Raw genomic sequence first — 26568 nt, 5'->3', positions numbered from 1 at the left:
ATGATATCGTTACGTCATGTTGTAGTATTGTTTTGTAGTCATCAGGATGATATCGTTACGTCATGTTGTAGTATTGTTTTGTAGTCATCAGGATGATATCGTTACGTCATGTTGTAGTATTGTTTTGTAGTCGACAGGATGATATCGTTACGTCATGTTGTAGTATTGTTTTGTAGTCATCAGGATGATATCGTTACGTCATGTTGTAGTATTGTTTTGTAGTCATCAGGATGATATCGTTACGTCATGTTGTAGTATTGTTTTGTAGTCGACAGGATGATATCGTTACGTCATGTTGTAGTATTGTTTTGTAGTCATCAGGATGATATCGTTACGTCATGTTGTAGTATTGTTTTGTAGTCATCAGGATGATATCGTTACGTCATGTTGTAGTATTGTTTTGTAGTCGACAGGATGATATTGTTACGTCATGTTGTAGTATTGTTTTGTAGTCATCAGGATGATATCGTTACGTCATGTTGTAGTATTGTTTTGTAGTCATCAGGATGATATCGTTACGTCATGTTGTAGTATTGTTTTGTAGTCATCAGGATGATATCGTTACGTCATGTTGTAGTATTGTTTTGTAGTCATCAGGATGATATCGTTACGTCATGTTGTAGTATTGTTTTGTAGTCATCAGGATGATATTGTTACGTCATGTTGTAGTATTGTTTTGTAGTCATCAGGATGATATCGTTACGTCATGTTGTAGTATTGTTTTGTAGTCATCAGGATGATATCGTTAAGTCATGTTGTAGTATTGTTTTATAGTCATCAGGATGATATCGTTACGTCATGTTGTAGTATTGTTTTGTAGTCATCAGGATGATATCGTTACGTCATGTTGTAGTATTGTTTTGTAGTCATCAGGATGATATCGTTAAGTCATGTTGTAGTATTGTTTTATAGTCATCAGGATGATATCGTTACGTCATGTTGTAGTATTGTTTTGTAGTCATCAGGATGATATCGTTACGTCATGTTGTAGTATTGTTTTATAGTCATCAGGATGATATTGTTACGTCATGTTGTAGTATTGTTTTGTAGTCATCAGGATGATATCGTTACGTCATGTTGTAGTATTGTTTTGTAGTCATCAGGATGATATCGTTACGTCATGTTGTAGTATTGTTTTGTAGTCATCAGGATGATATCGTTACGTCATGTTGTAGTATTGTTTTGTAGTCATCAGGATGATATCGTTACGTCATGTTGTAGTATTGTTTTGTAGTCATCAGGATGATATCGTTACGTCATGTTGTAGTATTGTTTTATAGTCATCAGGATGATATCGTTACGTCATGTTGTAGTATTGTTTTGTAGTCATCAGGATGATATCGTTACGTCATGTTGTAGTATTGTTTTGTAGTCATCAGGATGATATCGTTACGTCATGTTGTAGTATTGTTTTGTAGTCATCAGGATGATATCGTTACGTCATGTTGTAGTATTGTTTTGTAGTCATCAGGATGATATCGTTACGTCATGTTGTAGTATTGTTTTGTAGTCGACAGGATGATATCGTTACGTCATGTTGTAGTATTGTTTTGTAGTCATCAGGATGATATCGTTACGTCATGTTGTAGTATTGTTTTATAGTCATCAGGATGATATTGTTACGTCATGTTGTAGTATTGTTTTGTAGTCATCAGGATGATATCGTTACGTCATGTTGTAGTATTGTTTTGTAGTCATCAGGATGATATCGTTACGTCATGTTGTAGTATTGTTTTGTAGTCATCAGGATGATATCGTTACGTCATGTTGTAGTATTGTTTTGTAGTCATCAGGATGATATCGTTACGTCATGTTGTAGTATTGTTTTGTAGTCATCAGGATGATATCGTTACGTCATGTTGTAGTATTGTTTTGTAGTCATCAGGATGATATCGTTACGTCATGTTGTAGTATTGTTTTGTAGTCATCAGGATGATATTGTTACGTCATGTTGTAGTATTGTTTTGTAGTCATCAGGATGATATTGTTACGTCATGTTGTAGTATTGTTTTGTAGTCGACAGGCAGGAACAACAGGCGGCAACTTTATTGAGGGAAAAGGAAGGAACCTTCCTTTTCCCTCAATAAAGTTGCCACCAGAAGTGTCTGTCACGAGAGAAGGAGAGAGATATGTCAGAGAGTACATAGAAGACAGGGAGAGGTGGACGACAGAGACATTAAGGAGTTCAAGAGCATTGACTGACGTCTGGTAGAGACTGAGGCTATAGAGAGGAGGTTCTGTCAGGCTCGGCACTTCGCTGCCAAGGTCTGGGGTCCCCCATAGCTGCCTCTCATTAGGTCTGGGGTCCCCCATAGCTGCCTCTCATTAGGTCTGGGGTCCCCCATAGCTTACCCTGCAGCATCTGTCCATTCAGCTCTCCTGTTAAACCAACCAGCCCAGCTCAGCAGCTCTCTGTCAGCCACACAGAGCCCTGATCAGCCCAGCTCAGCAGTTCTGGTCCAGACATCTGTCAGCCCACACAGAGCCCTGATCACCTGCCATGGTCCACGCTGGCAGTGCACAGTCAGACATGGATGGATCGGTTATTATACTTTATACGTAGAGGTTCTCAAACTGTTTTGGGCCTCTTGGTACATTTAGGTGAATCAAAAAAGAAAATATAAAAAAGAAACATCCAGATCCATTTCATAAACGGAAACCACTATACTGCAATATTAATGTGCCAATAATATAGTCATTTTTTTCATTGAAATTGCTTGTGTGCAAAACCTGACTTGATTGGATAGACATCACCTCCAGTGTCTGGGCCCTCACAGTGACACAGCATGGTGTCTGTGTACATTAACCCAGTACAGTGAGTCATATTGCTTTTTAGTAATAACATTCAGTGACTCACCTGTACATATTGTTGGGTGTATTAACATACAGGTCACCTGTACATACTGTTGGGTGTATTAACATACAGGTCCATTGTTTTCCCAGTTGCTGAAAAGGAACTGTTTTGGTCTTACATAGTAATAGTAACATCCATCCCTCCTTTCTTCACCTCTTCTTTCTCATCCTCTATTCTCTCTATTACTTTCTTCTGTCCCCTCCTCTGCACCCCCCCCCCCCCCCCCCTCCCTCACATCTCTGTGATGAATACAACGTCTGCTGTAAGAGTGAGCATATCCTGATGGACAAAGACAGCTGTATCCACTTATTTTATTCTGCTTTGTTCTGCTCTCGGAAGCCTAACCCATTTTGACCTGAGATCAGATTCAAAAAAATATCTTCTATACATCCTGACAGTTTTCTGATAAAGCTATGTTTCTATGTCAGTCGTTCTTCGATTAAAAAAAATAAATAGCAGACCTACAAGCTCGTAGCGCGCCACTCGGTGGCGCGCTATGAGCTTGTAGATCTGCTATTTTTAAATAGCTAAAGCATATACATAATGCTGACACCAAAAAGGGGTTCCCACCCAGAATGGGCTAAACGAGGAAGCTATGCGACCTGCTAAATGAAAAATAAAAAAAAGAAATGTAAATGTGAGAAGACACGGCAATCAACCTGAATGAATATGAGGCTTAATGTGAGATGACGGCGGATGCGCCTCAACCTCCTCGGGCCGTGGATGTGTTTACGGAGAATAGATTAATACCCAGGCAGGTTGTTTTATTTTATTTATGTTTTGTCTGTCTGGTTGATCCTATTATAGATCATCCACAGACCTATAGCGGCGTAGTCGTTCTGACCTGTCCCGTCATAATTATGTCAAATTCAACTCAACTTTATTTATTTATATAACACATTTTACATGACAAGGTCAACCAAAGTGCTGTACAGGTTCAGAAACAAAAACAATACAATATACAAACAGGCATTTTAAAACATGAAAACAAACAGGCATTTAGAAGAAATGAAAGCAATACAATATAAGCAGACATTACAAAGGAGCAAACATAGCAGACTATTGCACTAGTGAAGGGGGCTACTTCAACTGTCGTTAAAAGCCAGGGAGAAGAAGTGGGTTTTAAGCAAAGATTTAAAAGTTGTGATGGACATTCAGGGGTCATCAATATGTCCACAAAGACTTGGTCTTGTCCGTGACACATTTTTTAGATTTTCTTTTTTTACACACCATTAATTAAGATGTTCGGTCTAGAACAAATAACTGAATGCCAATTCTCCTCCAGGCTTTCTTCTGAATCTGTACGACACTTATTCATTATGACACTGATCACTATATTTCTCACCATCCGTGACGTTTTCGGTCGTGCTTTTGTTTTGTAGTATTTTCGGTCCCTTGGTTTTTCCTCTTGTTGCTTTTGTTACCTGTGTTGTCTCACCACCTGTGATTATTAGTGTTCTCCACCTGTGTTCTGTTTGTCTCTCAGCCAATCCCTGTGTTGATTTTGTTAGTGGTTCACCTGTGTCTAGGCAGTCTTTGTATATATATATGCCTCAGTGTGTTTCAGTTTGTCAGATCCTCAATGTAAGTCAGCGTGTTTATTCCTTGTATTCCTAGAACTTAGTAGTTTCCTAGTGTTTCTCCTTGTGGATTCTTGCTCCATCGTGTATTTAATTCTACTATTAAAACCTCTTGCATCGTACTTAGCATATACGTTTGTCTGTCCTGCACTTGGGTCCTATCTCTCCTTGTCTCAAACCGTGACAATATTAGGAGAGTATAGGAGTCCAACTACTACTAGGGGTTATCAAAGGTTTTATTTGCAAGGACCCCCCTTAACTCTGAGAGTGTGCAAATGGACCCATAGAGTGTTCAAATGGAACCAAATGGACCCAAATGGAGTGTACAAATGTGAACACGCTCAGAGTTACAGGCCTGTTATGGTCATCGGGGCTATAGCTCTTTAACCCATTCTAGACGGGATCACCTTTTGGTGTCAGCATTATGTTATGCTTTAGCTATTGAAAAATAGCAGATCTACAAGCTCATAGCGCGCCACCGGGTGGCGCGCTACGAGCTTGTAGGTCTGCTATTTTTGGAAAAATCGAAGAACGACTGACATAGAAGACATTTTTTTAGAATCTGATCTCAGGTCAGAATGGGTTAAGTTTGACAGAAATGACCACCATATGCCAGCGTGGCCCCCTGGTCACGTTCACACCTTTACAACGTTGTTCCAGCCGTCTCTCCCTGGTCACGTTCACACCTTGACAACGTTGTTCCAGCCGTCTCCCCCTGGTCACGTTCACACCTTTACAACGTTGTTCCAGCGTGTCTCCCTGGTCACGTTCACACCTTTACAACGTTGTTCCAGCCGTCTCTCCCTGGTCACGTTCACACCTTGACAACGTTGTTCCAGCGTGTCTCCCTGGTCACGTTCACACCTTGACAACGTTGTTCCAGCGTGTCTCCCTGGTCACGTTCACACCTTGACAACGTTGTTCCAGCGCGTCTCCCTGGTCACGTTCACACCTTGACAACGTTGTTCCAGCGTGTCTCCCTGGTCACGTTCACACCTTTACAACGTTGTTCCAGCCGTCTCTCCCTGGTCACGTTCACACCTTGACAACGTTGTTCCAGCGTGTCTCCCTGGTCACGTTCACACCTTGACAACGTTGTTCCAGCGTGTCTCCCTGGTCACGTTCACACCTTTACAACGTTGTTCCAGCCGTCTCTCCCTGGTCACGTTCACACCTTGACAACGTTGTTCCAGCGTGTCTCCCTGGTCACGTTCACACCTTGACAACGTTGTTCCAGCCGTCTCTCCCTGGTCACGTTCACACCTTGACAACGTTGTTCCAGCCGTCTCTCCCTGGTCACGTTCACACCTTGACAACGTTGTTCCAGCGTGTCTCCCTGGTCACGTTCACACCTTTACAACGTTGTTCCAGCCGTCTCCCCCTGGTCACGTTCACACCTTGACAACGTTGTTCCAGCCGTCTCTCCCTGGTCACGTTCACACCTTGACAACGTTGTTCCAGCCGTCTCCCCCTGGTCACGTTCACACCTTTACAACGTTGTTCCAGCGTGTCTCCCTGGTCACGTTCACACCTTTACAACGTTGTTCCAGCCGTCTCTCCCTGGTCACGTTCACACCTTGACAACGTTGTTCCAGCGTGTCTCCCTGGTCACGTTCACACCTTGACAACGTTGTTCCAGCATGTCTCCCTGGTCACGTTCACACCTTGACAACGTTGTTCCAGCGTGTCTCCCTGGTCACGTTCACACCTTGACAACGTTGTTCCAGCGTGTCTCCCTGGTCACGTTCACACCTTTACAACGTTGTTCCAGCCGTCTCTCCCTGGTCACGTTCACACCTTGACAACGTTGTTCCAGCGTGTCTCCCTGGTCACGTTCACACCTTGACAACGTTGTTCCAGCGTGTCTCCCTGGTCACGTTCACACCTTGACAACGTTGTTCCAGCGTGTCTCCCTGGTCACGTTCACACCTTGACAACGTTGTTCCAGCGTGTCTCCCTGGTCACGTTCACACCTTGACAACGTTGTTCCAGCGTGTCTCCCTGGTCACGTTCACACTAATCTGAGTTCCCAGAAGTTTTATTTTTCGCCACTAGGCGGGCGAGAAAAAAGGAACTTCTGGGAAAAAAGGAACGTATCCCTGTGAGGGAAGTACGTTGCGCGCAGAATCTGAGCGGACACTCCCCTTTCCGGTCTGAAGCACTGTGCATACCATGAAAATAGTCCGAAGGGAATCCAATTCCAAATTGAATTGTAGTAGGCCACCACCGCTCAAGGAGCAATTGTTTCCCTTCCGTCTTATTTAGATGTAGCGCCCACTCCATGTGGAACCCGCCCCTGTTTTTTGATTCGCATTTCATTTGAAACGCAACGCACTGGGCCACGCCCCTGCTGCACAGGATCTGAGGCCAATTTTCCTAGACTACGTTCACACCGTCGTCTCTCCCAGAGTGGAATAGATAGAAAGAACATAAACCCACCTCTACACCTCCAGGGTCAGCAGGACAGAAGGACCAGATGTGGCTGAGAGGAGATGAGATGAGACCACAGACATCTGCTCTCTCTCCCCCCTGTCCCCATGGGGAGGGGGGGGGGTGAACCTGAAGCTTTGTTGTGTCTGCCACCGCTTGTTATAAACACCAAACACCTGCTGCCTAGCAGAGGCACACTCTGTTTGTCACATGAAGAACACGGACTAGTGTTTGGATTATGTAGGACAGTCAGGTGCATACTATATGCAACACTGTGCACTGTGCAGGTTGCTTTCTGTTGAATCTATCTGACTTTGCCTGTTGTTTCTGATAAAAAACCTTCGTCTTGACTTAAACCCAGCTGAGTTTGTCGCTGTCCGCCTACAATCCGCCTACAATTTGAGATCACAAAATCATACTATAATTAAGCCTCTGTCTGTCTGTCTGTCTGTCTGTCTGTCTGTCTGTCTGTCTGTCTGTCTGTCTTTATTGTGAAGGCAGTTACCAGTGCTTTTATTTAGAAAAACTCTTTGTATTTAATGAGAGTCATTTTCATGCAGCAGTGCACAGAGATCACAGGCTGTTCAGAGCCTAGAATCACATCTAACACACTTGGAAGCATTTTAGAGGCAATGCCGTAAGTTGTTGTGTTGATTTCAGTTATGTTAACTTCCTGTACAACTTTGTGACTTTGTGTACATGCTCATTTGTAAGAGGAAAAGTTATTTATTCAACAATGTTTGCTGCTGTTTGCAGAGCATAGTAGCCTAGAGTGCACAGGTGTAGGGCATGTGTGTGTAGGTCATTTATGAGGAAGAGCAACAGTAAATGGTCCAATCTTACTTCGTCTCTGTCTTCATTGGCTACGGTTTAATTAAGCAATAAGCCACGAGAGGCAGCCGAGGGTCTTCTACCCTCCCAGCCATAAATACCCGGTACGCTGGGGCCTCGAGTGACTTATGGCTTTTCTAAAACATAGCAATATTAACCTAATAAAACTATTGAATTCACAAAAGTAGCTACGCTTTACTCCACCAGAGCGAGCCACATCACTTCCTTGTTGTGCTCGGCAAGTAGACTGTGACGGGAGAATAGCGCTTGATGTCTTTACGGGGCTGCCTGGAGCCACACATTCACAGTCATATGAGCCGGGCGGTGCTTAGACACCCGCACGGCATGTGTTGTAGGGCAATCAAGCTTTTTAGAACTCTGTGTTTAGTGACATGCATGATAACACTACAACTAGTATTCCTCACCTCTCTGTTCTCTCTGTGTGTCACCAGGTGTTATTAATGTCATTACTAACTCCTCCCCTCTCTGTGTGTCACCAGGTGTTATTAATGTCATTAATACTAACTCCTCCCCTCTGTGTGTCACCAGGTGTTACGTGGACGACAAGGTGTCCAAGGTGGCGTGGCTCAACCGGTCCAACATCATCTTCACGGGTCAGGACAAGTGGTCCCTGGACCCCCGAGTGGACCTGGTGACTAAAGGACAGCTGGAGTACAGTCTACGCATACAGAAGGTAAAAGGAAAGTTACCATGTTTACCCAGGGTAACTGGACTAAGCTCAAGAACTTGTTTACAGCCAGGCCCTGCTCATAGAACATTTCATGGTAGGGGTTCAATGCCTTGCTCAAGGGCACTTCAGCGGTGGTAATTTTAACATGCCGGTCCGGGGATACGAACTAGCGACCTTCCGGTATCAAGACCGCTCCGCAAACCGTTCGACCACCGCTGCCCCTATGTCTAGGTAGGCTGCAGTACTGTAAAATGACATTTTTGACATACAGAATGAGTGGACAATAATAGCACCACAAAAACATGTGTGTATATGAAATGTGGTGTCTCTGGCCATTGAGTAACTGGGGAAATTGTCAATTTAGGGTTGGTATGGTCCGTGGGAGCCTTAGCCTATATAAGTAGGGAGACTTCCCACTGCCATTCAGTCTTAAAGCAGGACTGCAGAGGTGTGAGGACAGAGGGCCAACCTGCCCAGAGGTGTGAGGACTGAGGGCCAACCTGCCCAGTTTACTGTGTAAATACCTTCGTTCACTTTTGATGGTGTGAAAAGGTGAATAAAGAACAGACTTCTCTGCATCCAAGGTCTCTGTCTGACAGTTTTCTCCAACTTTTGGCTGTTCCTCCTACATGTGGCCTTATATTTTCGGCAAACACTATACCCACACTACAGGGCAAAGTGTGACAGTCACTATAAATAGAATAACTAAAACAAAAATGCATCGCATGGATGCACCCATGGGACGTATCCTCAGTGATGTGTCCCGAGGTCATCGGGGTTTCTGGTCTCCCAACATCATGCCCCTCCTGATTTACGTCCCAGTTACGTCAATATTATGATCTTAGAAAGATCAGTGCACAGCTGGTGCTGCATGTTTAGATGTAGATTTATTTAGTGTCTTCATTGTGTGATGTGATGTTTTTGTAACCTTTCGTAGCACTGCTGTTTCAGACATAATTTGCATATCAGGGGTTTCTCAACCCGTGGGTTGCAACTGAATGGCTGAGAAATGGAAATTAAGATTGACATAGTACATGTATAAACGCTGCTCGAGCCTACAACTATGAAAAAAGGGATGCTAAAGACTTGAATGTCTTCTGAGCAGCTAAAGGATGATACATAATGAACATAATTGAAACGGAAATGACAAAAGGTGTCCTCTCCTCTCCTCTCCTCTCCTCTCCTCTCCTCTCCTCTCCTCTTCTCTAGGTGAATGTATATGATGAAGGCTCCTACACGTGTACCATACAGACGAAACAGCATCCGAAGACGTCACAGATCTATCTCGTTGTACAAGGTAATGTCCATCTCACTGATTCTCAACCTTTTTCTCTTTAAGGAATGATATGCATTATTAGGCCACAGACCCCCAGTTTGTGTTAACACACGTTTTTCACAACCTAACGGCATTCTCAAAACTACACACACACACAAAACTGAAAACCTCACCCACAAAATGCTAAAGCCTGACTCTCCTTTTCCACGATGAGACTCTTTTGTCTCACACATACCATTCATTGAGTACACACTACCAAGCATTTACACTTTTACAGCACAATGAAGTGAACAAGTTGAAAACACAATCATAGAAATTAAACACACATGAATGACAATGACTGGATAATGAGCCATTTCTCCTTTTGTAAAATGACTCCGTGTAGGTCTACTGTTTCATAGTCAAACATAAAACAGCACACAAATATGCAGATGGAAATTATTTCTTTTTTTACTGTAAACCTGCCTGCTCAAGGCCGTCTCTGTGGGTTCCGTTCATAGAAACATGTTCTAATGATGCCAATCAACTGTAGTGGCTGAGGTTGGGTTGGACCCTCAAACCAGGATTGAGCACATGGTCAACCACAGTTACCCGAATCTTATTAGATATGACCGTTCTACTTCCTCCTCTTCCTCCTCTACCTCGTCCTCCTCTACCTCGTCCTCCTCTACCTCGTCCTCCTCTCACTCTTAGGGCCGATTCATACTCCTATTTTACCGCTGTTTCGGCGCTGTAGTGCCGAAATGATTTCGGCTCGTCAGACATTTTCAGTGTTTCTTCACTAGTCCGATCCAGAAGAACTGCTACAGAGCTGACAATGAGGTTATATCTTCCCTTCTTCTCTGGAGTCCTGCCTCACAGCAGACCAGAGGTAGAAAACTGTCGTTCCCTGATGTCATCGCTAGGGACACATGATGTCATCGCTATAGGGACACATGATGTCATCGCTATAGGGACACATGCATCAGTAAGCAGGAACTGGGGATGAATGAAGGACTGGGAAGTCTGGAGTAATATTGTGAAATCCACGATCTCGACCGCGGTCGAGAAATGATGATGAGTTTGTGATGATGCTGATGGTAATATAAACATTCATAAATGTTGTGGTATAAAACAAGATTGTGTTTTCTTAACATGCTTCACATGACACTGCAGTGTGCTACACATGATCAGCAATATAGCTGAAATAGAACTAGAGAGAATAAACCGACGTTTCCTGTACCAAAAGAACAGAATAGAATGTAGGCTACCTAGGTTTGTAGCCAGAAAAAGCCCTGGCCCGAAGCCCAGGCCATTAAACCTGCGATTCCCATCTGAATACGGCCATTGCACCATGCACCACGTTATTTACTTTGTTTATAAGGCAGTGGTATTCATTTAATGTAGTGTTGTGGGAGCTGGGGGGTGTGTGTGTGCTGGGCTGTGACCCAGCGCCATGAAACCTTACACAGAGAGGATAAAACACCGCAGGAGAACAACACAGAGACACAGCCACTGTACCACACCGTCACTGTCCCTACAAAGCAAGAGTGTAGTTAATCTATCCATCCATCCATCTTCAACCGCTTATCCGTAGTCGGGTCGCAGGGGCAACAGCTCCACCAGAGAGCTCCAGACTTCCCTCTTGTAGTTAAAGGTGCTGAAAATGTTATTTTATGTTTAAAACAAATAGTTTTGTGTTCGAGTTCAGCAGAGATAGACTATAGGAAGAGGTTTCACCCTCACAGCATGGCGTTCAGCAGAGATATGGGCCTTATGGGGAGACCGCATGGAGTTCAGCAGAGATATGGGCCTTATGGGGAGACCGCATGGAGTTCAGCAGAGATATGGGCCTTATGGGGAGACAGCATGGAGATCAGCAGAGATATGGGCCTTATGGGGAGACAGCATGGAGTTCAGCAGAGATATGGGCCTTATGGGGAGACAGCATGGAGTTCAGCAGAGATATGGGCCTTATGGGGAGACCACATGGAGTTCAGCAGAGATATGGGCCTTATGGGGAGACAGCATGGCATTCAGCAGAGATATGGGCCTTATGGGGAGACCGCATGGAGTTCAGCAGAGATATGGGCCTTATGGGGAGACAGCATGGCATTCAGCAGAGATATGGGCCTTATGGGGAGACCGCATGGAGTTCAGCAGAGATATGGGCCTTATGGGGAGACCGCATGGAGTTCAGCAGAGATATGGGCCTTATGGGGAGACCGCATGGAGTTCAGCAGAGATATGGGCCTTATGGGGAGACCGCATGGAGTTCAGCAGAGATATGGGCCTTATGGGGAGACAGCATGGAGTTCAGCAGAGATATGGGCCTTATGGGGAGACAGCATGGAGATCAGCAGAGATATGGGCCTTATGGGGAGACAGCATGGAGTTCAGCAGAGATATGGGCCTTATGGGGAGACAGCATGGAGTTCAGCAGAGATATGGGCCTTATGGGGAGACCACATGGAGTTCAGCAGAGATATGGGCCTTATGGGGAGACAGCATGGCATTCAGCAGAGATATGGGCCTTATGGGGAGACCGCATGGAGTTCAGCAGAGATATGGGCCTTATGGGGAGACCGCATGGAGTTCAGCAGAGATATGGGCCTTATGGGGAGACCGCATGGAGTTCAGCAGAGATATGGGCCTTATGGGGAGACCGCATGGAGTTCAGCAGAGATATGGGCCTTATGGGGAGACAGCATGGAGTTCAGCAGAGATATGGGCCTTATGGGGAGACCGCATGGAGTTCAGCAGAGATATGGGCCTTATGGGGAGACAGCATGGAGTTCAGCAGAGATATGGGCCTTATGGGGAGACAACATGGAGTTCAGCAGAGATATGGGCCTTATGGGGAGACCGCATGGAGTTCAGCAGAGATATGGGCCTTATGGGGAGACAGCATGGAGTTCAGCAGAGATATGGGCCTTATGGGGAGACAACATGGAGTTCAGCAGAGATATGGGCCTTATGGGGAGACCACATGGAGTTCAGCAGAGATATGGGCCTTATGGGGAGACCGCATGGAGTTCAGCAGAGATATGGGCCTTATGGGGAGACCGCATGGAGTTCAGCAGAGATATGGGCCTTATGGGGAGACAGCATGGAGTTCAGCAGAGATATGGGCGTTATGGGGAGACAGCATGGAGTTTAGCAGAGATATGGGCCTTATGGGGAGACAGCATGGAGTTCAGCAGAGATATGGGCCTTATGGGGAGACCGCATGGAGTTCAACATAGCAGAGAGAAAGCAACAGAATGAATGTTTGGCTATAACTGTCACATTAGCCGTGACGAATGAGAGCTCAGGGAGTTTGGGGGGGGGACAGTCTATAATGACCAAGCACTACGGAATCCAACACAATGGCTTGTGGGAGAAGAGGCAATTTGTGGGTCACAGAATCCACAGCGAGAACATCAATTCACATCCTGACCTTTTGAATGGTTATGGATGGATAATATCCAGTTCATAATGGTTATTAATGGATCATATCTTCAGTTCATCTCCAGAAGAAAAGGGTTTGCCTTACACTGCTGTGTGGTGAGAATATACCATATATATAGCAGGCTATAGTGCATATAGGCACCGGGGGGGGGGGGGGGGGGGTCATTTGGGTCAGAATGTCCCCCCACTATTGGGAGATGACTGGTGTATTTATTTATTTATGTTTCCCGACCCAGGCGCTGGTATAACACCGTTCCATTTTGTTGTGCATTCGTTGTTGTATTGGCTATGCGGCGGTTGCCTCATAGCGGTTGCCTCATAGCGGTTGCCTCATAGCGGTTGCCTCATAGCGGTTGCCTCATAGCGGTTGCCTCATAGATAGCGGTTGCCTCATAGCGGTTGCCTCATAGCGGTTGCCTCATAGCGGTTGCCTCATAGCGGTTGCCTCATAGATAGCGGTTGCCTCATAGCGGTTGCCTCATAGCGGTTGCCTCATAGCGGTTGCCTCATAGCGGTTGCCTCATAGCGGTTGCCTCATAGTGGTTGCCTCATAGATAGCGGTTGCCTCATAGCGGTTGCCTCATAGTGGTTCCTCATAGAGGTTGCCTCATAGCGGTTTCCTCATAGCGGTTCCTCATAGCGGTTTCCTCATAGCGGTTCCTCATAGCGGTTTCCTCATAGCGGTTTCCTCATAGCGGTTCCTCATAGCGGTTGCCTCATAGATAGCGGTTTCCTCATAGTGGTTGCCTCATAGTGGTTTCCTCATAGCGGTTCCTCATAGCGGTTGCCTCATAGCGGTTTCCTCATAGCGGTTGCCTCATAGCGGTTGCCTCATAGCGGTTGCCTCATAGTGGTTGCCTCATAGCGGTTGCCTCATAGCGGTTGCCTCATAGATAGCGGTTGCCTCATAGCGGTTGCCTCATAGCGGTTGCCTCATAGCGGTTGCCTCATAGCGGTTGCCTCATAGCGGTTGCCTCATAGATAGCGGTTGCCTCATAGCGGTTGCCTCATAGCGGTTGCCTCATAGCGGTTCCTCATAGCGGTTGCCTCATAGCGGTTTCCTCATAGCGGTTGCCTCATAGATAGCGGTTGCCTCATAGCGGTTGCCTCATAGTGGTTGCCTCATAGTGGTTTCCTCATAGCGGTTCCTCATAGCGGTTGCCTCATAGCGGTTCCTCATAGCGGTTGCCTCATAGCGGTTCCTCATAGCGGTTGCCTCATAGCGGTTCCTCATAGCGGTTGCCTCATAGCGGTTCCTCATAGCGGTTCCTCATAGTGGTTGCCTCATAGCGGTTGCCTCATAGCGGTTGCCTCATAGATAGCGGTTGCCTCATAGCGGTTGCCTCATAGTGGTTGCCTCATAGTGGTTGCCTCATAGCGGTTCCTCATAGCGGTTGCCTCATAGCGGTTCCTCATAGCGGTTGCCTCATAGCGGTTCCTCATAGTGGTTGCCTCATAGCGGTTGCCTCATAGCGGTTCCTCATAGTGGTTGCCTCATAGTGGTTGCCTCATAGTGGTTGCCTCATAGCGGTTCCTCATAGCGGTTGCCTCATAGCGGTTCCTCATAGCGGTTGCCTCATAGCGGTTCCTCATAGTGGTTCCTCATAGTGGTTGCCTCATAGCGGTTGCCTCATAGCGGTTCCTCATAGCGGATGCCTCATAGCGGTTGCCTCATAGTGGTTGCCTCATAGCGGTTCCTCATAGCGGTTGCCTCATAGCGGTGGTTGCCTCATAGCGGTTGCCTCATAGTGGTTGCCTCATAGCGGTTCCTCATAGTGGTTGCCTCATAGCGGTTGCCTCATAGCGGTTCCTCATAGCGGTTGCCTCATAGCGGTTCCTCATAGCGGTTGACTCATAGCGGTTGCCTCATAGCGGTTGCCTCATAGCGGTTTCCTCATAGCGGTTGCCTCATAGCGGTGGTTGCCTCATAGCGGTTGCCTCATAGCGGTTTCCTCATAGCGGTTGTCTCATAGCGGTTGTCTCATAGCGGTTGCCTCATAGCGGTTGCCTCATAGCGGTTGCCTCATAGCGGTTGCCTCATAGCGGTTGCCTCATAGCGGTTGCCTCATAGCGGTTGCCTCATAGCGGTTGCCTCATAGCGGTTGCCTCATAGCGGTTGCCTCATAGCCGTTGCCTCATAGCCGTTGCCTCATAGCGGTTGCCTCATAGCGGTTGCCTCTCGCTGCAACGACCAATCTGCAGTTAGTTGCTCTCTCAAGGTGCCAGAACTTTTGTGGTTATGTGCGGTACCTTTTTTGGCCTATTTTCATCAATATTTGCATGCAGTTATATGCAGTTATTTGCATATTTTCCCTGAAATTGCCCCTGAAAAAAATGGATGCAGTTCAATGCAAGACTTGTAAACAAGTAAACACGTCTTAGTGTAAAGAAGACTCAAGGACCTATAATGTCATTCCGTCATCTGAAAAGATATAGTTCTCTCTAAGATGCTCATGTCCATTTTTACAATAGATGGAAACCGCTAATGACATTCATAAACACGCTAAAATCACATTCATAAACACCCTCACATCCCTCAACCCTTTTTGTCCCCTTCACCTCCATGTAAGCAGATTTTAAAAAATGTATATTTATCTCAGATTCTTTTCCCAGATTGCATTTTTTATCAAAACAAGCTTAATTCACGGCCGATAACAAAACATAAGATTGTGGTTTTGGGTGAATTAAATAACGATCGCGGAACACTTTCCACAGACGGGTTTCACTTCTATAGTTCACGGCTCAAGAATTAGTATTTGTATTATTTTGTAAGTAAAAAACATTGTGTCACTGGGGAAGGATTAATTAATTTATAGTGGCACTCAATGAGTTGACTACAGCTTTTCTTTATTCAGTTTTAATACTAGTCTGTTCCATATTAATAATATGTGACCAAACAGTAACCGTAAGTCATTGGATTTACTAGACCTGTACGTGCCCGTCGCAGTCGGCCTACTTGGGAACGATGCAACTTGGGAACCTAATGATATACGTTGTCATAGAACCCGTTTTAACTGTCAACCGGTGTCCCACATGGAGGTGTGTGTGTGTGTGTGTGTGTGTGTGTGTGTGTGTGTGTGTGTGTGTGTGTGTGTGTGTGTGTGTGTGTGTGTGTGTGTGTGTGTGTGTGTGTGTGTGTGTGTGTGTGTGTGTGTGTGTGTGTGTGTGTGTGTGTGTGTGTGCGTGCGTGTGCGTGCGTGCGTGCGTGCGTGCGTGCGCGCGCGCGCGTGTGTACACAGCCCCAGGCCCTATAATAAAGCCTATATACTGTACCTAATTATTAATCTCTGGGGACTGGCTGTAATGGAGTGTCTTTTTGACACTAAAGAAGATGTGGTTGTCTCATTATCTGGCTCCTCGTGCAGCGCAGCCCACAATGCGTTAGTATAAACTAATGCAGCTCAATCAGACCCCGAGAGGAGGAATTGTGAAGCCGTTGCTCTTGTTTTTATTACCCAGATGCATTTAGTTTAGCTTATTTTGGTAATTTAACTAAAAACCAAAAAGCAGCAGGCTGAAGGATCGTGCCTGTAGGGCATAGCAGTGGGCGGCGTGGTGTTGTGGTTCCACTGAAATATCAGCCAAAATTTCATTTTTTACCATAGAGAAGAGAGAGTGTCTTTCGTCGGTGGACTGTTGTTGACGCTCTTTTCTGCTTGCTGCATTCCGTGGTATCTCTGGTGGGGCTCTGCCTGCCAGGACGAACACACGGTCTGTGGGTGTATAAGTTTCAGACAGCCTTTGATAAGGCGGCAGCGTTAACCCATTCTGACCTGAGATCAGATTCATACGAGGTTTCCACCGGACACACACTGGTCTGATGAACCCATTCTGACCTGAGATCAGATTCTATAAAAATGTCAGTCGTTCTTCGATTTTTCAAAAATAGCAGACCTACAAGCTCGTAGCGCGCCACTCGGTGGCGCGCTATGAGCTTGTAGATCTGCTATTTTTCAATAGCTAAAGCATAACATGATGCCAACACCAAAATGGGTTCCCGTTCAGAATGGGTTAAGGGCAGATCACCTCCCACACTGGGCAGGCTGAGTAGCAGAGCGCTAGTGCGGTTGACTTAACCCGTTCTGACCTGAGATCAGATTAAAGTAAAAAGTGCCCTCTCCAGACCATGGATGCAGCATTTTACTGTATATGTTGAAAGAATTGCCCTCTGAATAAATACATGCTGTAGTGTATTGCCACATCTACAGTAAAGCTTGATTACACTTATTTGTTTGCGAGGTCAAATCAAATCCATAGTCGAATCATATCATAGTCTGGGAGTTGTTGTGGCTGTTACTGTCAATGTGCCTCATGATCAGGGCAATTGGTTGAGTCCCACTGTTGGAGAGTACATGATCAGGGCAATTGGTTGAGTCCCACTGTTGGAGAGTACATGATCAGGGCAATTGGTTGAGTCCCACTGAGAGTACATGATCAGGGCAATTGGTTGAGTCCCACTGTTGGAGAGTACATGATCAGGGCAATTGGTCGAGTCCCACTGTTGGAGAGTACATGATCAGGGCAATTGGTTGAGTCCCACTGTTGGAGAGTACATGATCAGGGCAATTGGTCGAGTCCCACTGTTGGAGAGTACATGATCAGGGCAATTGGTTGAGTCCCACTGTTGGAGAGTACATGATCAGGGCAATGGGTCGAGTCCCACTGTTGGAGAGTACATGATCAGGGCAATTGGTCGAGTCCCACTGTTGGAGAGTACATGATCAGGGCAATTGGTTGAGTCCCACTGTTGGAGAGTACATGCTGATTGCTCATATAGACTAGAGTTTTAGAGTTTTTAGAGTTTTATTAGGTTCCCCATTAGCTGGTGCATAGCAGCAGCTAATCTTCCTGGGGTCCACACAGAACATAAAAGTCAATACAATGATATATAAATAAAATAAAATAAATTTAAAATATTATCCTAATCATGATCATGACTGCTGTGTGTGTGTGTGTGTGTGTGTGTGCGTGCGCGTGTCCGTGCGCGTTCGAGCGCCCTACAGTTTTCTGGTTTCAAGATGCCTCTTCAATTCTCTTGAAACTCGATTTCGTTTTTTCTTTTGTAATCATCATGTCTGGCAGTTTGTTCCACTCAGCCATAGCTCTGTAGTACAGTACATCATAGCCCCATATGTTCCCTCTCCCTACGCTCATTCTGTAGCTCCGAGATGAGGTCACACACTGGGCCCCTCCCACCGCGTTTCAGAAACGGCACAAGTTTCCGCTATGTAAGTCTCTTACCCTGACGCCACGATTAATCCAAACGTGAAGGGTTTACATTAATTCAACCATAACAACGCCCAAGAAAATCCAACTAGAGATTTGAACCGAGCCTTTACGTCCCGTATTTTGTCAGTCGCTTCCATGTTTATCAAGGAAGTCGTGCGCGTGCATGTCGAGTGAACTGAAGTCAGTTGGAAATTTCGACCAGGGGAGGCGCCGGGGAGGCGCTAAAGCTTTTCAACTTCCTTGATAAACATGGAAGCGACTGACAAAATACGGGACGTAAAGGCTCGGTTCAAATCTCTAGTTGGATTTTCTTGGGCGTTGTTATGGTTGAATTAATGTAAACCCTTCACGTCCCCTTCACGTTTGGATTAATGGTGGCGTCAGGGTAAGAGACTTACATAGCGGAAACTTGCGCCGTTTCTGAAACGCGGTGGGAGGGGCCCAGTGTGTGACCTCATCTCGGAGCTACAGAATGAGCGTAGGGAGAGGGAACATATGGGGCTATGTACATCAGTGAGAGTAACTTTTGTACGAATATTGTTCATGTTTGTGCAGTAATGTTTTCTGTATAATCCCAGACTATAGTGTTACGTAATTTAAAATGAGATATTCCTCTAAATCTGGGTAGTAGTAGTAGTAACAAAAAAACAAAAAACAGCGCCTTTTGAAATTTCATCCCCTGCTGCCTTCTGCCAAATCTCCCTCTGAACGTCCCTGTCGGGCAGAGACGCTGAGAGCTGTGAGCATCCTCCATAACTCCGTGTAACATGGCTGTGTGTAGGTGTGTCAGTGATCTGGCCTCTAGATTAATTCTACGCAGCAGTAGAATAGTTTTTTCTTTCTTTCTTTATCCCATTTTGTTCGGGAACCCCTTTTTGGTGTTATAGCATCATGTTATGCTTTCAGCTATTGAAAAATAGCAGATCTACAAGCTCGTAGCGCGCCACCGAGTGGCGCGCTACGAGCTTGTAGTTCTGCTATTTTTTGAAAAATCAAAGAACCTGCACTGACATACAAACATAGCTTTTTCAGAAAACTGTCAGGATGTAGAAGACATTTTTTTAGAATCTGATCTCAGGTCAGAATGGGTTATCTGAGTGGGCAGATTTGTTGGATGACAGAGAAGCAGTGTGTGGATCAAGAGATACATGGAGGAGGAGGCGAATATCCTCTCTTCTGCTGTAACTGCACTAATAGAAGAACATCCTCTCTTCTGCTGTAACTCCACTAATAGAAGAACATCCTCTCTTCTGCTGTAACTCCACTAATAGAAGAACATCCTCTCTTCTGCTGTAACTCCACTAATAAAAGAATATCCTCTCTTCTGCTGTAACTCCACTAATAGAAGAACATCCTCTCTTCTGCTGTAACTCCACTAATAGAAGAACATCCTCTCTTCTGCTGTAACTCCACTAATAGAAGAACATCCTCTCTTCTGCTGTAACTCCACTAATAGAAGAACATCCTCTCTTCTGCTGTAACTCCACTAATAGAAGAACATCCTCTCTTCTGCTGTAACTCCACTAATGGAAGAACATCCTCTCTTCTGCTGTAACTCCACTAATAGAAGAACATCCTCTCTTCTGCTGTAACTCCACTATACACAGACTTATTGCGAACGCAGTGAACACTTACTATGAGACCTAGCAGATCATGTCTGTCTGTGTGTGTGTGTGTGTGTGTGTCTGTCCTGCTTTTGTGCCCATATATGGAGCTGAGTGATTACGTCACCATGACTCAGCCATAACCATATAAGGAGTCCCCAAAGCAGCTATACGTCCAAAACCCAAATATGTACGAGCTGCGTTCGCTTCCCGCGTTTGCGCGTCTTAACCCATTGACGCCTGGTGCAACGTATACGTTGTTCTACCCTTGATGCCGGCCGTGCTCTCTGTGTCTCATCAGCTATTGCTATACATGTAGCAACATAACTATTTAAAAAATAAAACATCAGAATTTGAAGGTTTTCAGAAACCTTAGGTCAGGCCCTAGAAGGCGTTCCCAGATTCGGCCTCAGGCATCAATGGGTTAATGGTATACAGTTGTGATCAAAAGTTGACATGCGTTTGTAAAGGACATACTAATAATATTATTATTATTATTATTATATTATATATATATATATTATATATTATATATTATATATTATTATTATTATTATTATTATTATTAAAGGACATACTGTCATGATAGACCTGACTTTACAATCATTTGTTCAACTCTTATTTTTCTGTGACTGATTGGTTGGAAGCAAATACTTCTTTGTCATACAAAAGAATCTTTGGATTTATTTGTATTTTTATTAATGTTTATTGGTCACATTTTCAGAAAACCCTTCATAAACATTCATGAAAATACAAATAAATTCAAGACTTTTTTGTATGACAAAGAAGTATTTGCTCCAATCAACCTATCACAGAAAAATAAGAGTTGAACAAATTATTGTAAAGTCAGGACTATCATGACAGTATGTCCTTTACAAACGTATGTAAACTTTTGATCACAACTGTATCCTCTCTTAGATAGATAGATAGATTTCTTTATTTTTGTGTCATGCACCAAAGGCGCCCAGCCCACATGGACTTACAGGACACACCATAACATTGCTTCAATATTGCATTGTGTACAATAAACAGATTTGTTTTGTTGATATTCAATTTTTTTTCTTTTTTTACACAAACAGAACATTCTGCCTTATTTCCCATGCCCTGCATAAAAAGTCTGCCAAAGCAAAAGTACCTTTCCTAAAACAAAATTCCAGTTTTTCTTAGTCCTCCAACCAGAAAAAGTCAGCACAGATTGGTTGTCATTTTACAAGATAATATATGTCTTAATTCTTCATATAATGGGCAGTAAAACAAAAAATGAATTTCATTTTCAATTTCTTTTAAATCACACACTAGACAGACTCTGTCCTCCTCAGGAGTACCAATGAATCTACCCGTTTCTAAAGCTAATGGTAAGGTCTCTTCTGCTGTAACTCCACTAATAGAAGAACATCCTCTCTTCTGCTGTAACTCCACTAATGGAAGAACATCCTCTCTTCTGCTGTAACTCCACTACTGTACACACAGACTTACTGTATACTGCCTATGGATGATGACACCTGACTGAAACCAGATGAGGTCACTCCGGGGCAGGATCGATTTGTCCAACATTGGATGCGTTCGATGCGTTTTTATCTGCATCGCAGAGTGAAATTGGCAAACGGTTCAGCTGATGCCGTGGTGTGAATGCTGAGAATACCTGAGAATGCGTGACTGACAAAATGTTGAAAACTTATTGATGCAAAGCACTGTAATTTTTGTAATTGAAAGTATTGAACCGTGTCATACTGTATATTTGGCATTTCTTATGTGTGGCACCGTTGTCAGTTAACCAATCAGAATGTGCTAACCCATTCTGACCTGAGATCAGATTCATATGGGGTTTCCACTGGACACACACTGGTCTGATTAACCCATTCTGACCTGAGATCAGATTCATACGAGGTTTCCACTGGACACACACTGGTCTGATTAACCCATTCTGACCTGAGATCGGATTCATACGAGGTTTCCACTGGACACACACTGGTCTGATTAACCCATTCTGACCTGAGATCAGATTCTAAAAATGTCAGTCGTTCTTCGATTTTTCAAAAATAGCAGACCTACAAGCTCGTAGCGCGCCACTCGGTGGCGCGCTATGAGCTTGTAGATCTGCTATTTTTCAATAGCTAAAGCACGACATGATGCTGACACCAAAATGGGTTCCCGCCCAGAATGGGTTAATCCTAGGTAGCCTTGTTTAAGCCACTCCCCCTAGTCGTTAGTCGGGCAGGGAAACTAAAAGTTAGTGCGTTGCTTTGAAACCAGATTCTTCTTTGGTCAACTTCTCCCAGGTTTTCAGGACACAATGCAACGCAACGTGATATTAAAATAGTGATCCGCCAGTAAAAAAAGTGATCACCTTTATACCAGTTACTGTGTGTGTGTGTGTGTGTGTGTGTGTGTGTGTGTGTGTGCGTGTGTGTTATTGAAACTGAAATTCGGCTACCCGTCTAATTCTGGAGTCGTGTGGAACTCCATATTTGGTCAAGACTGACGTCATGTTTGATGAGGTCAGGTTTCAGTCAGCTTGACTTAAAAGCTGATTCCACAGAGTGTGAGGAGCATTAGTCAAAGAGAAGAGAGAGAGAGACGGACCATTAGATCACACATAGAAAGATAAACCCTTACAACTTAATATTCTGCTGTAATCACATCATAAACATTCCTGGATTGTATAAGACAGACATCACTGGTTGAAGACACCCCATGACCACTAGTTCAGAAACCTATAAGAGACCAAACGTATCTATCAATAGTTTTGTGTCTGAAATGGTTCGTCCGTTCAGGTACCATGAGTGGAAAGAAGAATATGAAGCAAAGACAGAGGCTGAAATCCAGACGATGATCCAGGAGAGACGAGTGAAGATTCAGGAGGTCGAACGCTCAGTAGAGCTCAGCAGGAAGGATGCAGACACAGTGACAGCAGGCAGTGTGCAGGTCTTCACTGATCTGATCAGCTGTATTGAGAGAAGCCAGGCTGAGCTCATTGGTGTGATTGAAGAGAAGCAGAAAACAACAGAGAAACAGGCTGAAGGCTTCATCAAAGATCTGCAACAGGAAATCACTCAGTTAGAGAAGAGAGTCGCTGGGCTGAAACAGCTCACACACTCTGAAGACCACCTCCTCCAGAACTTCACCTCCATCAACACCCCTCCACCCACCAAGGACTGGACAAAGGTCAATGTCCATCAGTCTTCATGTGTGGACACTGTGAGGACAGCTGTGGCTCAGCTGGAGAAGACTCTCAGTCAAGAGATGATGAAGCAGCTGTGTGATGTTGAGCTGAGGAGGATCAAGAGATATGCAGTGGATGTGACCCTGGATCCTGATACAGAAAATCCTGACCTCATCCTGTCTGACGATGGAAAACAAGTGAGTCATGGAAACATAAGGAAGAATCTCCCAGAGAACAAAGAGAGATTTGATAGATGTGTCTGTGTCTTAGGAAAACAAGGATTCTCCTCAGGAAGGTTTTACTTTGAGGTTCAGGTTAAAAGGAAGACTAAGTGGGATCTAGGAGTGGCCAGAGAGTCCATCAACAGGAAGGGAGACATCCCACTGACCCCCAACGATGGTTACTGGACTATAGTGTTGAGGAATGGAAATGAGTACAGGGCTTGTGCTGGCCCTTCTGTCCTCCTCCCTGTTAGAGAGAAGCTCCAGACAGTGGGAGTGTTTGTGGATTATGAGGAGGGTCTGGTCTCCTTTTATGACGTGGAGACCAGAGTTCACGTCTACTCCTTCACTGGCTGCTCCTTCACTGAGAGACTATATCCATTCTTCAGTCCTGGTCTTAATGCTGGTGGTATAAACTCTGCTCCTCTGATCATCTCTCCTGTCAACATGGACGCTGATCTCTCTCTTTGATCTTTCTGTTACTGTTATACTGTTACAACTTAAATTAAAAAACCATGAAAGTGGAAAAAGCAGCACTCCAAAATAAAAGATGCGAGACTGGCTCAGGTGCCATTTCTCATTTTATTGAGAACGTTTACCCGTTTCGGCACTCGGCCCTCCTCAGAGCAGATTAAAAACCCTAATTACTCAGTCAGTCAGTCAGTCAGTCAGTCTCTCTCTGGGTTTGGGCAGTCAGTCAGTCTCTCTCTCTCTCTGGGTTTGGGCAGTCAGTCAGTCTCTCTCTCTCTCTGGGTTTGGGCAGTCAGTCAGTCAGTCTCTCTCTCTCTCTCTGGGTATGGGCGTGCAGTCAGTCAGACACTCAACTTGTAGGTCTGCTATTTTTGAAAAATCGTTAAAATGTGCCTCAAATCTTTCAGAAATATGTCATGATTTAGAAGATTTTTTTTTATTATTTCGACGTCAGGCCTAAATGGGTTAAACTGAGATATTCCTCTAACTCTGGGTAGTAGTAGTAACAAAAAAAAGCGCCTTTTGAAATTTCAGCCCCAGCTGACCTTCTGCCAAATCGCCCTCTGAACGTCCCTGTCGGGCAGAGACACTGAGAGCTGTGAGCATCCTCAATAACTCTGGCCTCTACACCATCATGTAACATGGCTGTGTGTAGGTGTGTCAGTAGGCCTCTAAACCATCATGTAACATGGCTGTGTGTAGGTGTGTCAGTAGGCCTCTAAACCATCATGTAACATGGCTGTGTGTCAGTGGTCTGGCCTCTACACCATCATGTAACATGGCTGTGTGTAGGTGTGTCAGTAGGCCTCTACACCATCATGTAACATGGCTGTGTGTAGGTGTGTCAGTAGGCCTCTACACCACCATGTAACATGGCTGTGTGTAGGTGTGTCAGTAGGCCTCTACACCATCATGTAACATGGCTGTGTGTAGGTGTGTCAGTAGGCCTCTACACCATCATGTAACATGGCTGTGTGTAGGTGTGTCAGTAGGCCTCTACACCATCATGTAACATGGCTGTGTGTAGGTGTGTCAGTAGGCCTCTACACCATCATGTAACATGGCTGTGTGTAGGTGTGTCAGTAGGCCTCTACACCAGCATGTAACATGGCTGTGTGTAGGTGTGTCAGTAGGCCTCTACACCACCATGTAACATGGCTGTGTGTAGGTGTGTCAGTGATCTGGCCTCTACACCATCATGTAACATGGCTGTGTGTAGGTGTGTCAGTAGTCTGGCCTCTACACCATCATGTAACATGGCTTTGTGTAGGTGTGTCAGTAGGCCTCTACACCATCATGTAACATGGCTGTGTGTAGGTGTGTCAGTAGGCCTCTATACCATCATGTAACATGGCTGTGTGTAGGTGTGTCAGTAGGCCTCTACACCATCATGTAACATGGCTGTGTGTAGGTGTGTCAGTAGGCCTCTACACCATCATGTAACATGGCAGTGTGTAGGTGTGTGTCAGTAGGCCTCTACACCATCATGTAACATGGCTGTGTGTAGGTGTGTCAGTGATCTGGCCTCTACACCATTTAACATCGCTGTGTGTAGGTGTGTCAGTGATCTGTGTGTAGGTGTGTCAGTGATCTGTGTGTAGGTGTGTCAGTAATCTGGCCTCTACACCATTTAACGTTGCTGTGTGTAGGTGTGTCAGTGATCTGGCCTCTACACCATGTAACATGGCTGTGTGTAGGTGTGTCAGTGATCTGGCCTCTACACCATGTAACATCGCTGTGTGTAGGTGTGTCAGTGATCTGGCCTCTACACCATGTAACATTGCTGTGTGTAGGTGTGTCAGTGCACTGTGTGTAGGTGTGTCAGTGATCTGTGTGTAGGTGTGTCAGTGATCTGTGTGTAGGTGTGTCAGTGATCTGTGTGTAGGTGTGTCAGTGATCTGTGTGTAGGTGTGTCAGTGATCTGTGTGTAGGTGTGTCAGTGATCTGTGTGTAGGTGTGTCAGTGCACTCATGTACGCCGTAGCAGTAGAATTGTTTTTTCTTTCTTTCTTTATCCCATTTTGTTCGGGAACCCCTTTTTGGTGTTATAGCATTATGTTATGCTTTTAGCTATTGAAAAATAGCAGATCTACAAGCTCGTAGCGCGCCACCGAGTGGCGCGCTACGAGCTTGTAGGTCTGCTATTTTTGGAAAAATCGAAGAAGAACCTGCACTGACATATAGAAACATAGCTTTTTCAGTAAACTGTCAGGATGCAGAAGAATTTTTTTTAGAATCTGATCTCGGGTCAGAATGGGTTATCTGAGTGGGCAGATAGTTTGTTGGATGACAGAGAAGCAGTGTGTGGATCAAGGGATACATGGAGGAGGAGGCGAATATCCTCTCTTCTGCTGTAACTCCACTAATAGAAGAACATCCTCTCTTCTGCTGTAACTCCACTAATAGAAGAACATCCTCTCTTCTGCTGTAACTCCACTAATAGAAGAGCATCCTCTCTTCTGCTGTAACTCCACTAATAGAAGAACATCCTCTCTTCTGCTGTAACTCCACTAATAGAAGAACATCCTCTCTTCTGCTGTAACTCCACTAATAGAAGAACATCCTCTCTTCTGCTGTAACTCCACTAATATAAGAACATCCTCTCTTCTGCTGTAACTCCACTAATAGAAGAACATCCTCTCTTCTGCTGTAACTCCACTAATAGAAGAACATCCTCTCTTCTGCTGTAACTCCACTAATATAAGAACATCCTCTCTTCTGCTGTAACTCCACTAATAGAAGAACATCCTCTCTTCTGCTGTAACTCCACTAATGGAATAACATCCTCTC

At 44.9% G+C, this 26568-nt stretch overlaps 2 protein-coding genes across 2 annotated transcripts in view; both read left to right on the top strand.

Moving 5' to 3' along the window:
* LOC308319123 (limbic system-associated membrane protein-like) overlaps window positions 1-26568 on the top strand; it is a 214852-nt gene that overhangs the window by 118863 nt on the left and 69421 nt on the right. Inside the window, exons 2-3 of the mRNA XM_080768984.1 lie at window positions 8245-8389; window positions 9596-9683. Of these exons, the coding sequence (XP_080625110.1) occupies window positions 8245-8389; window positions 9596-9683 (233 nt within the window). The remainder of the gene's footprint in view (window positions 1-8244; window positions 8390-9595; window positions 9684-26568) is intronic.
* On the top strand, window positions 22682-23779 carry LOC308314357 (pyrin-like; the record flags this gene model as incomplete). Its single annotated transcript, XM_080761946.1, has 1 exon — window positions 22682-23779. The coding sequence occupies one exon, from the start codon at window positions 22682-22684 to the stop codon at window positions 23777-23779; it is 1098 nt and encodes a 365-aa protein (XP_080618072.1).

Source organism: Protomyctophum bolini (genome assembly GCF_963924005.1).
Source record: "Protomyctophum bolini genome assembly, chromosome: 1".
Lineage (NCBI taxonomy): Eukaryota > Metazoa > Chordata > Actinopteri > Myctophiformes > Myctophidae > Protomyctophum > Protomyctophum bolini.
The sequence above is the reverse complement of the archived record's forward strand: the minus strand, read 5'-3'. Positions and strand labels throughout refer to the sequence as shown.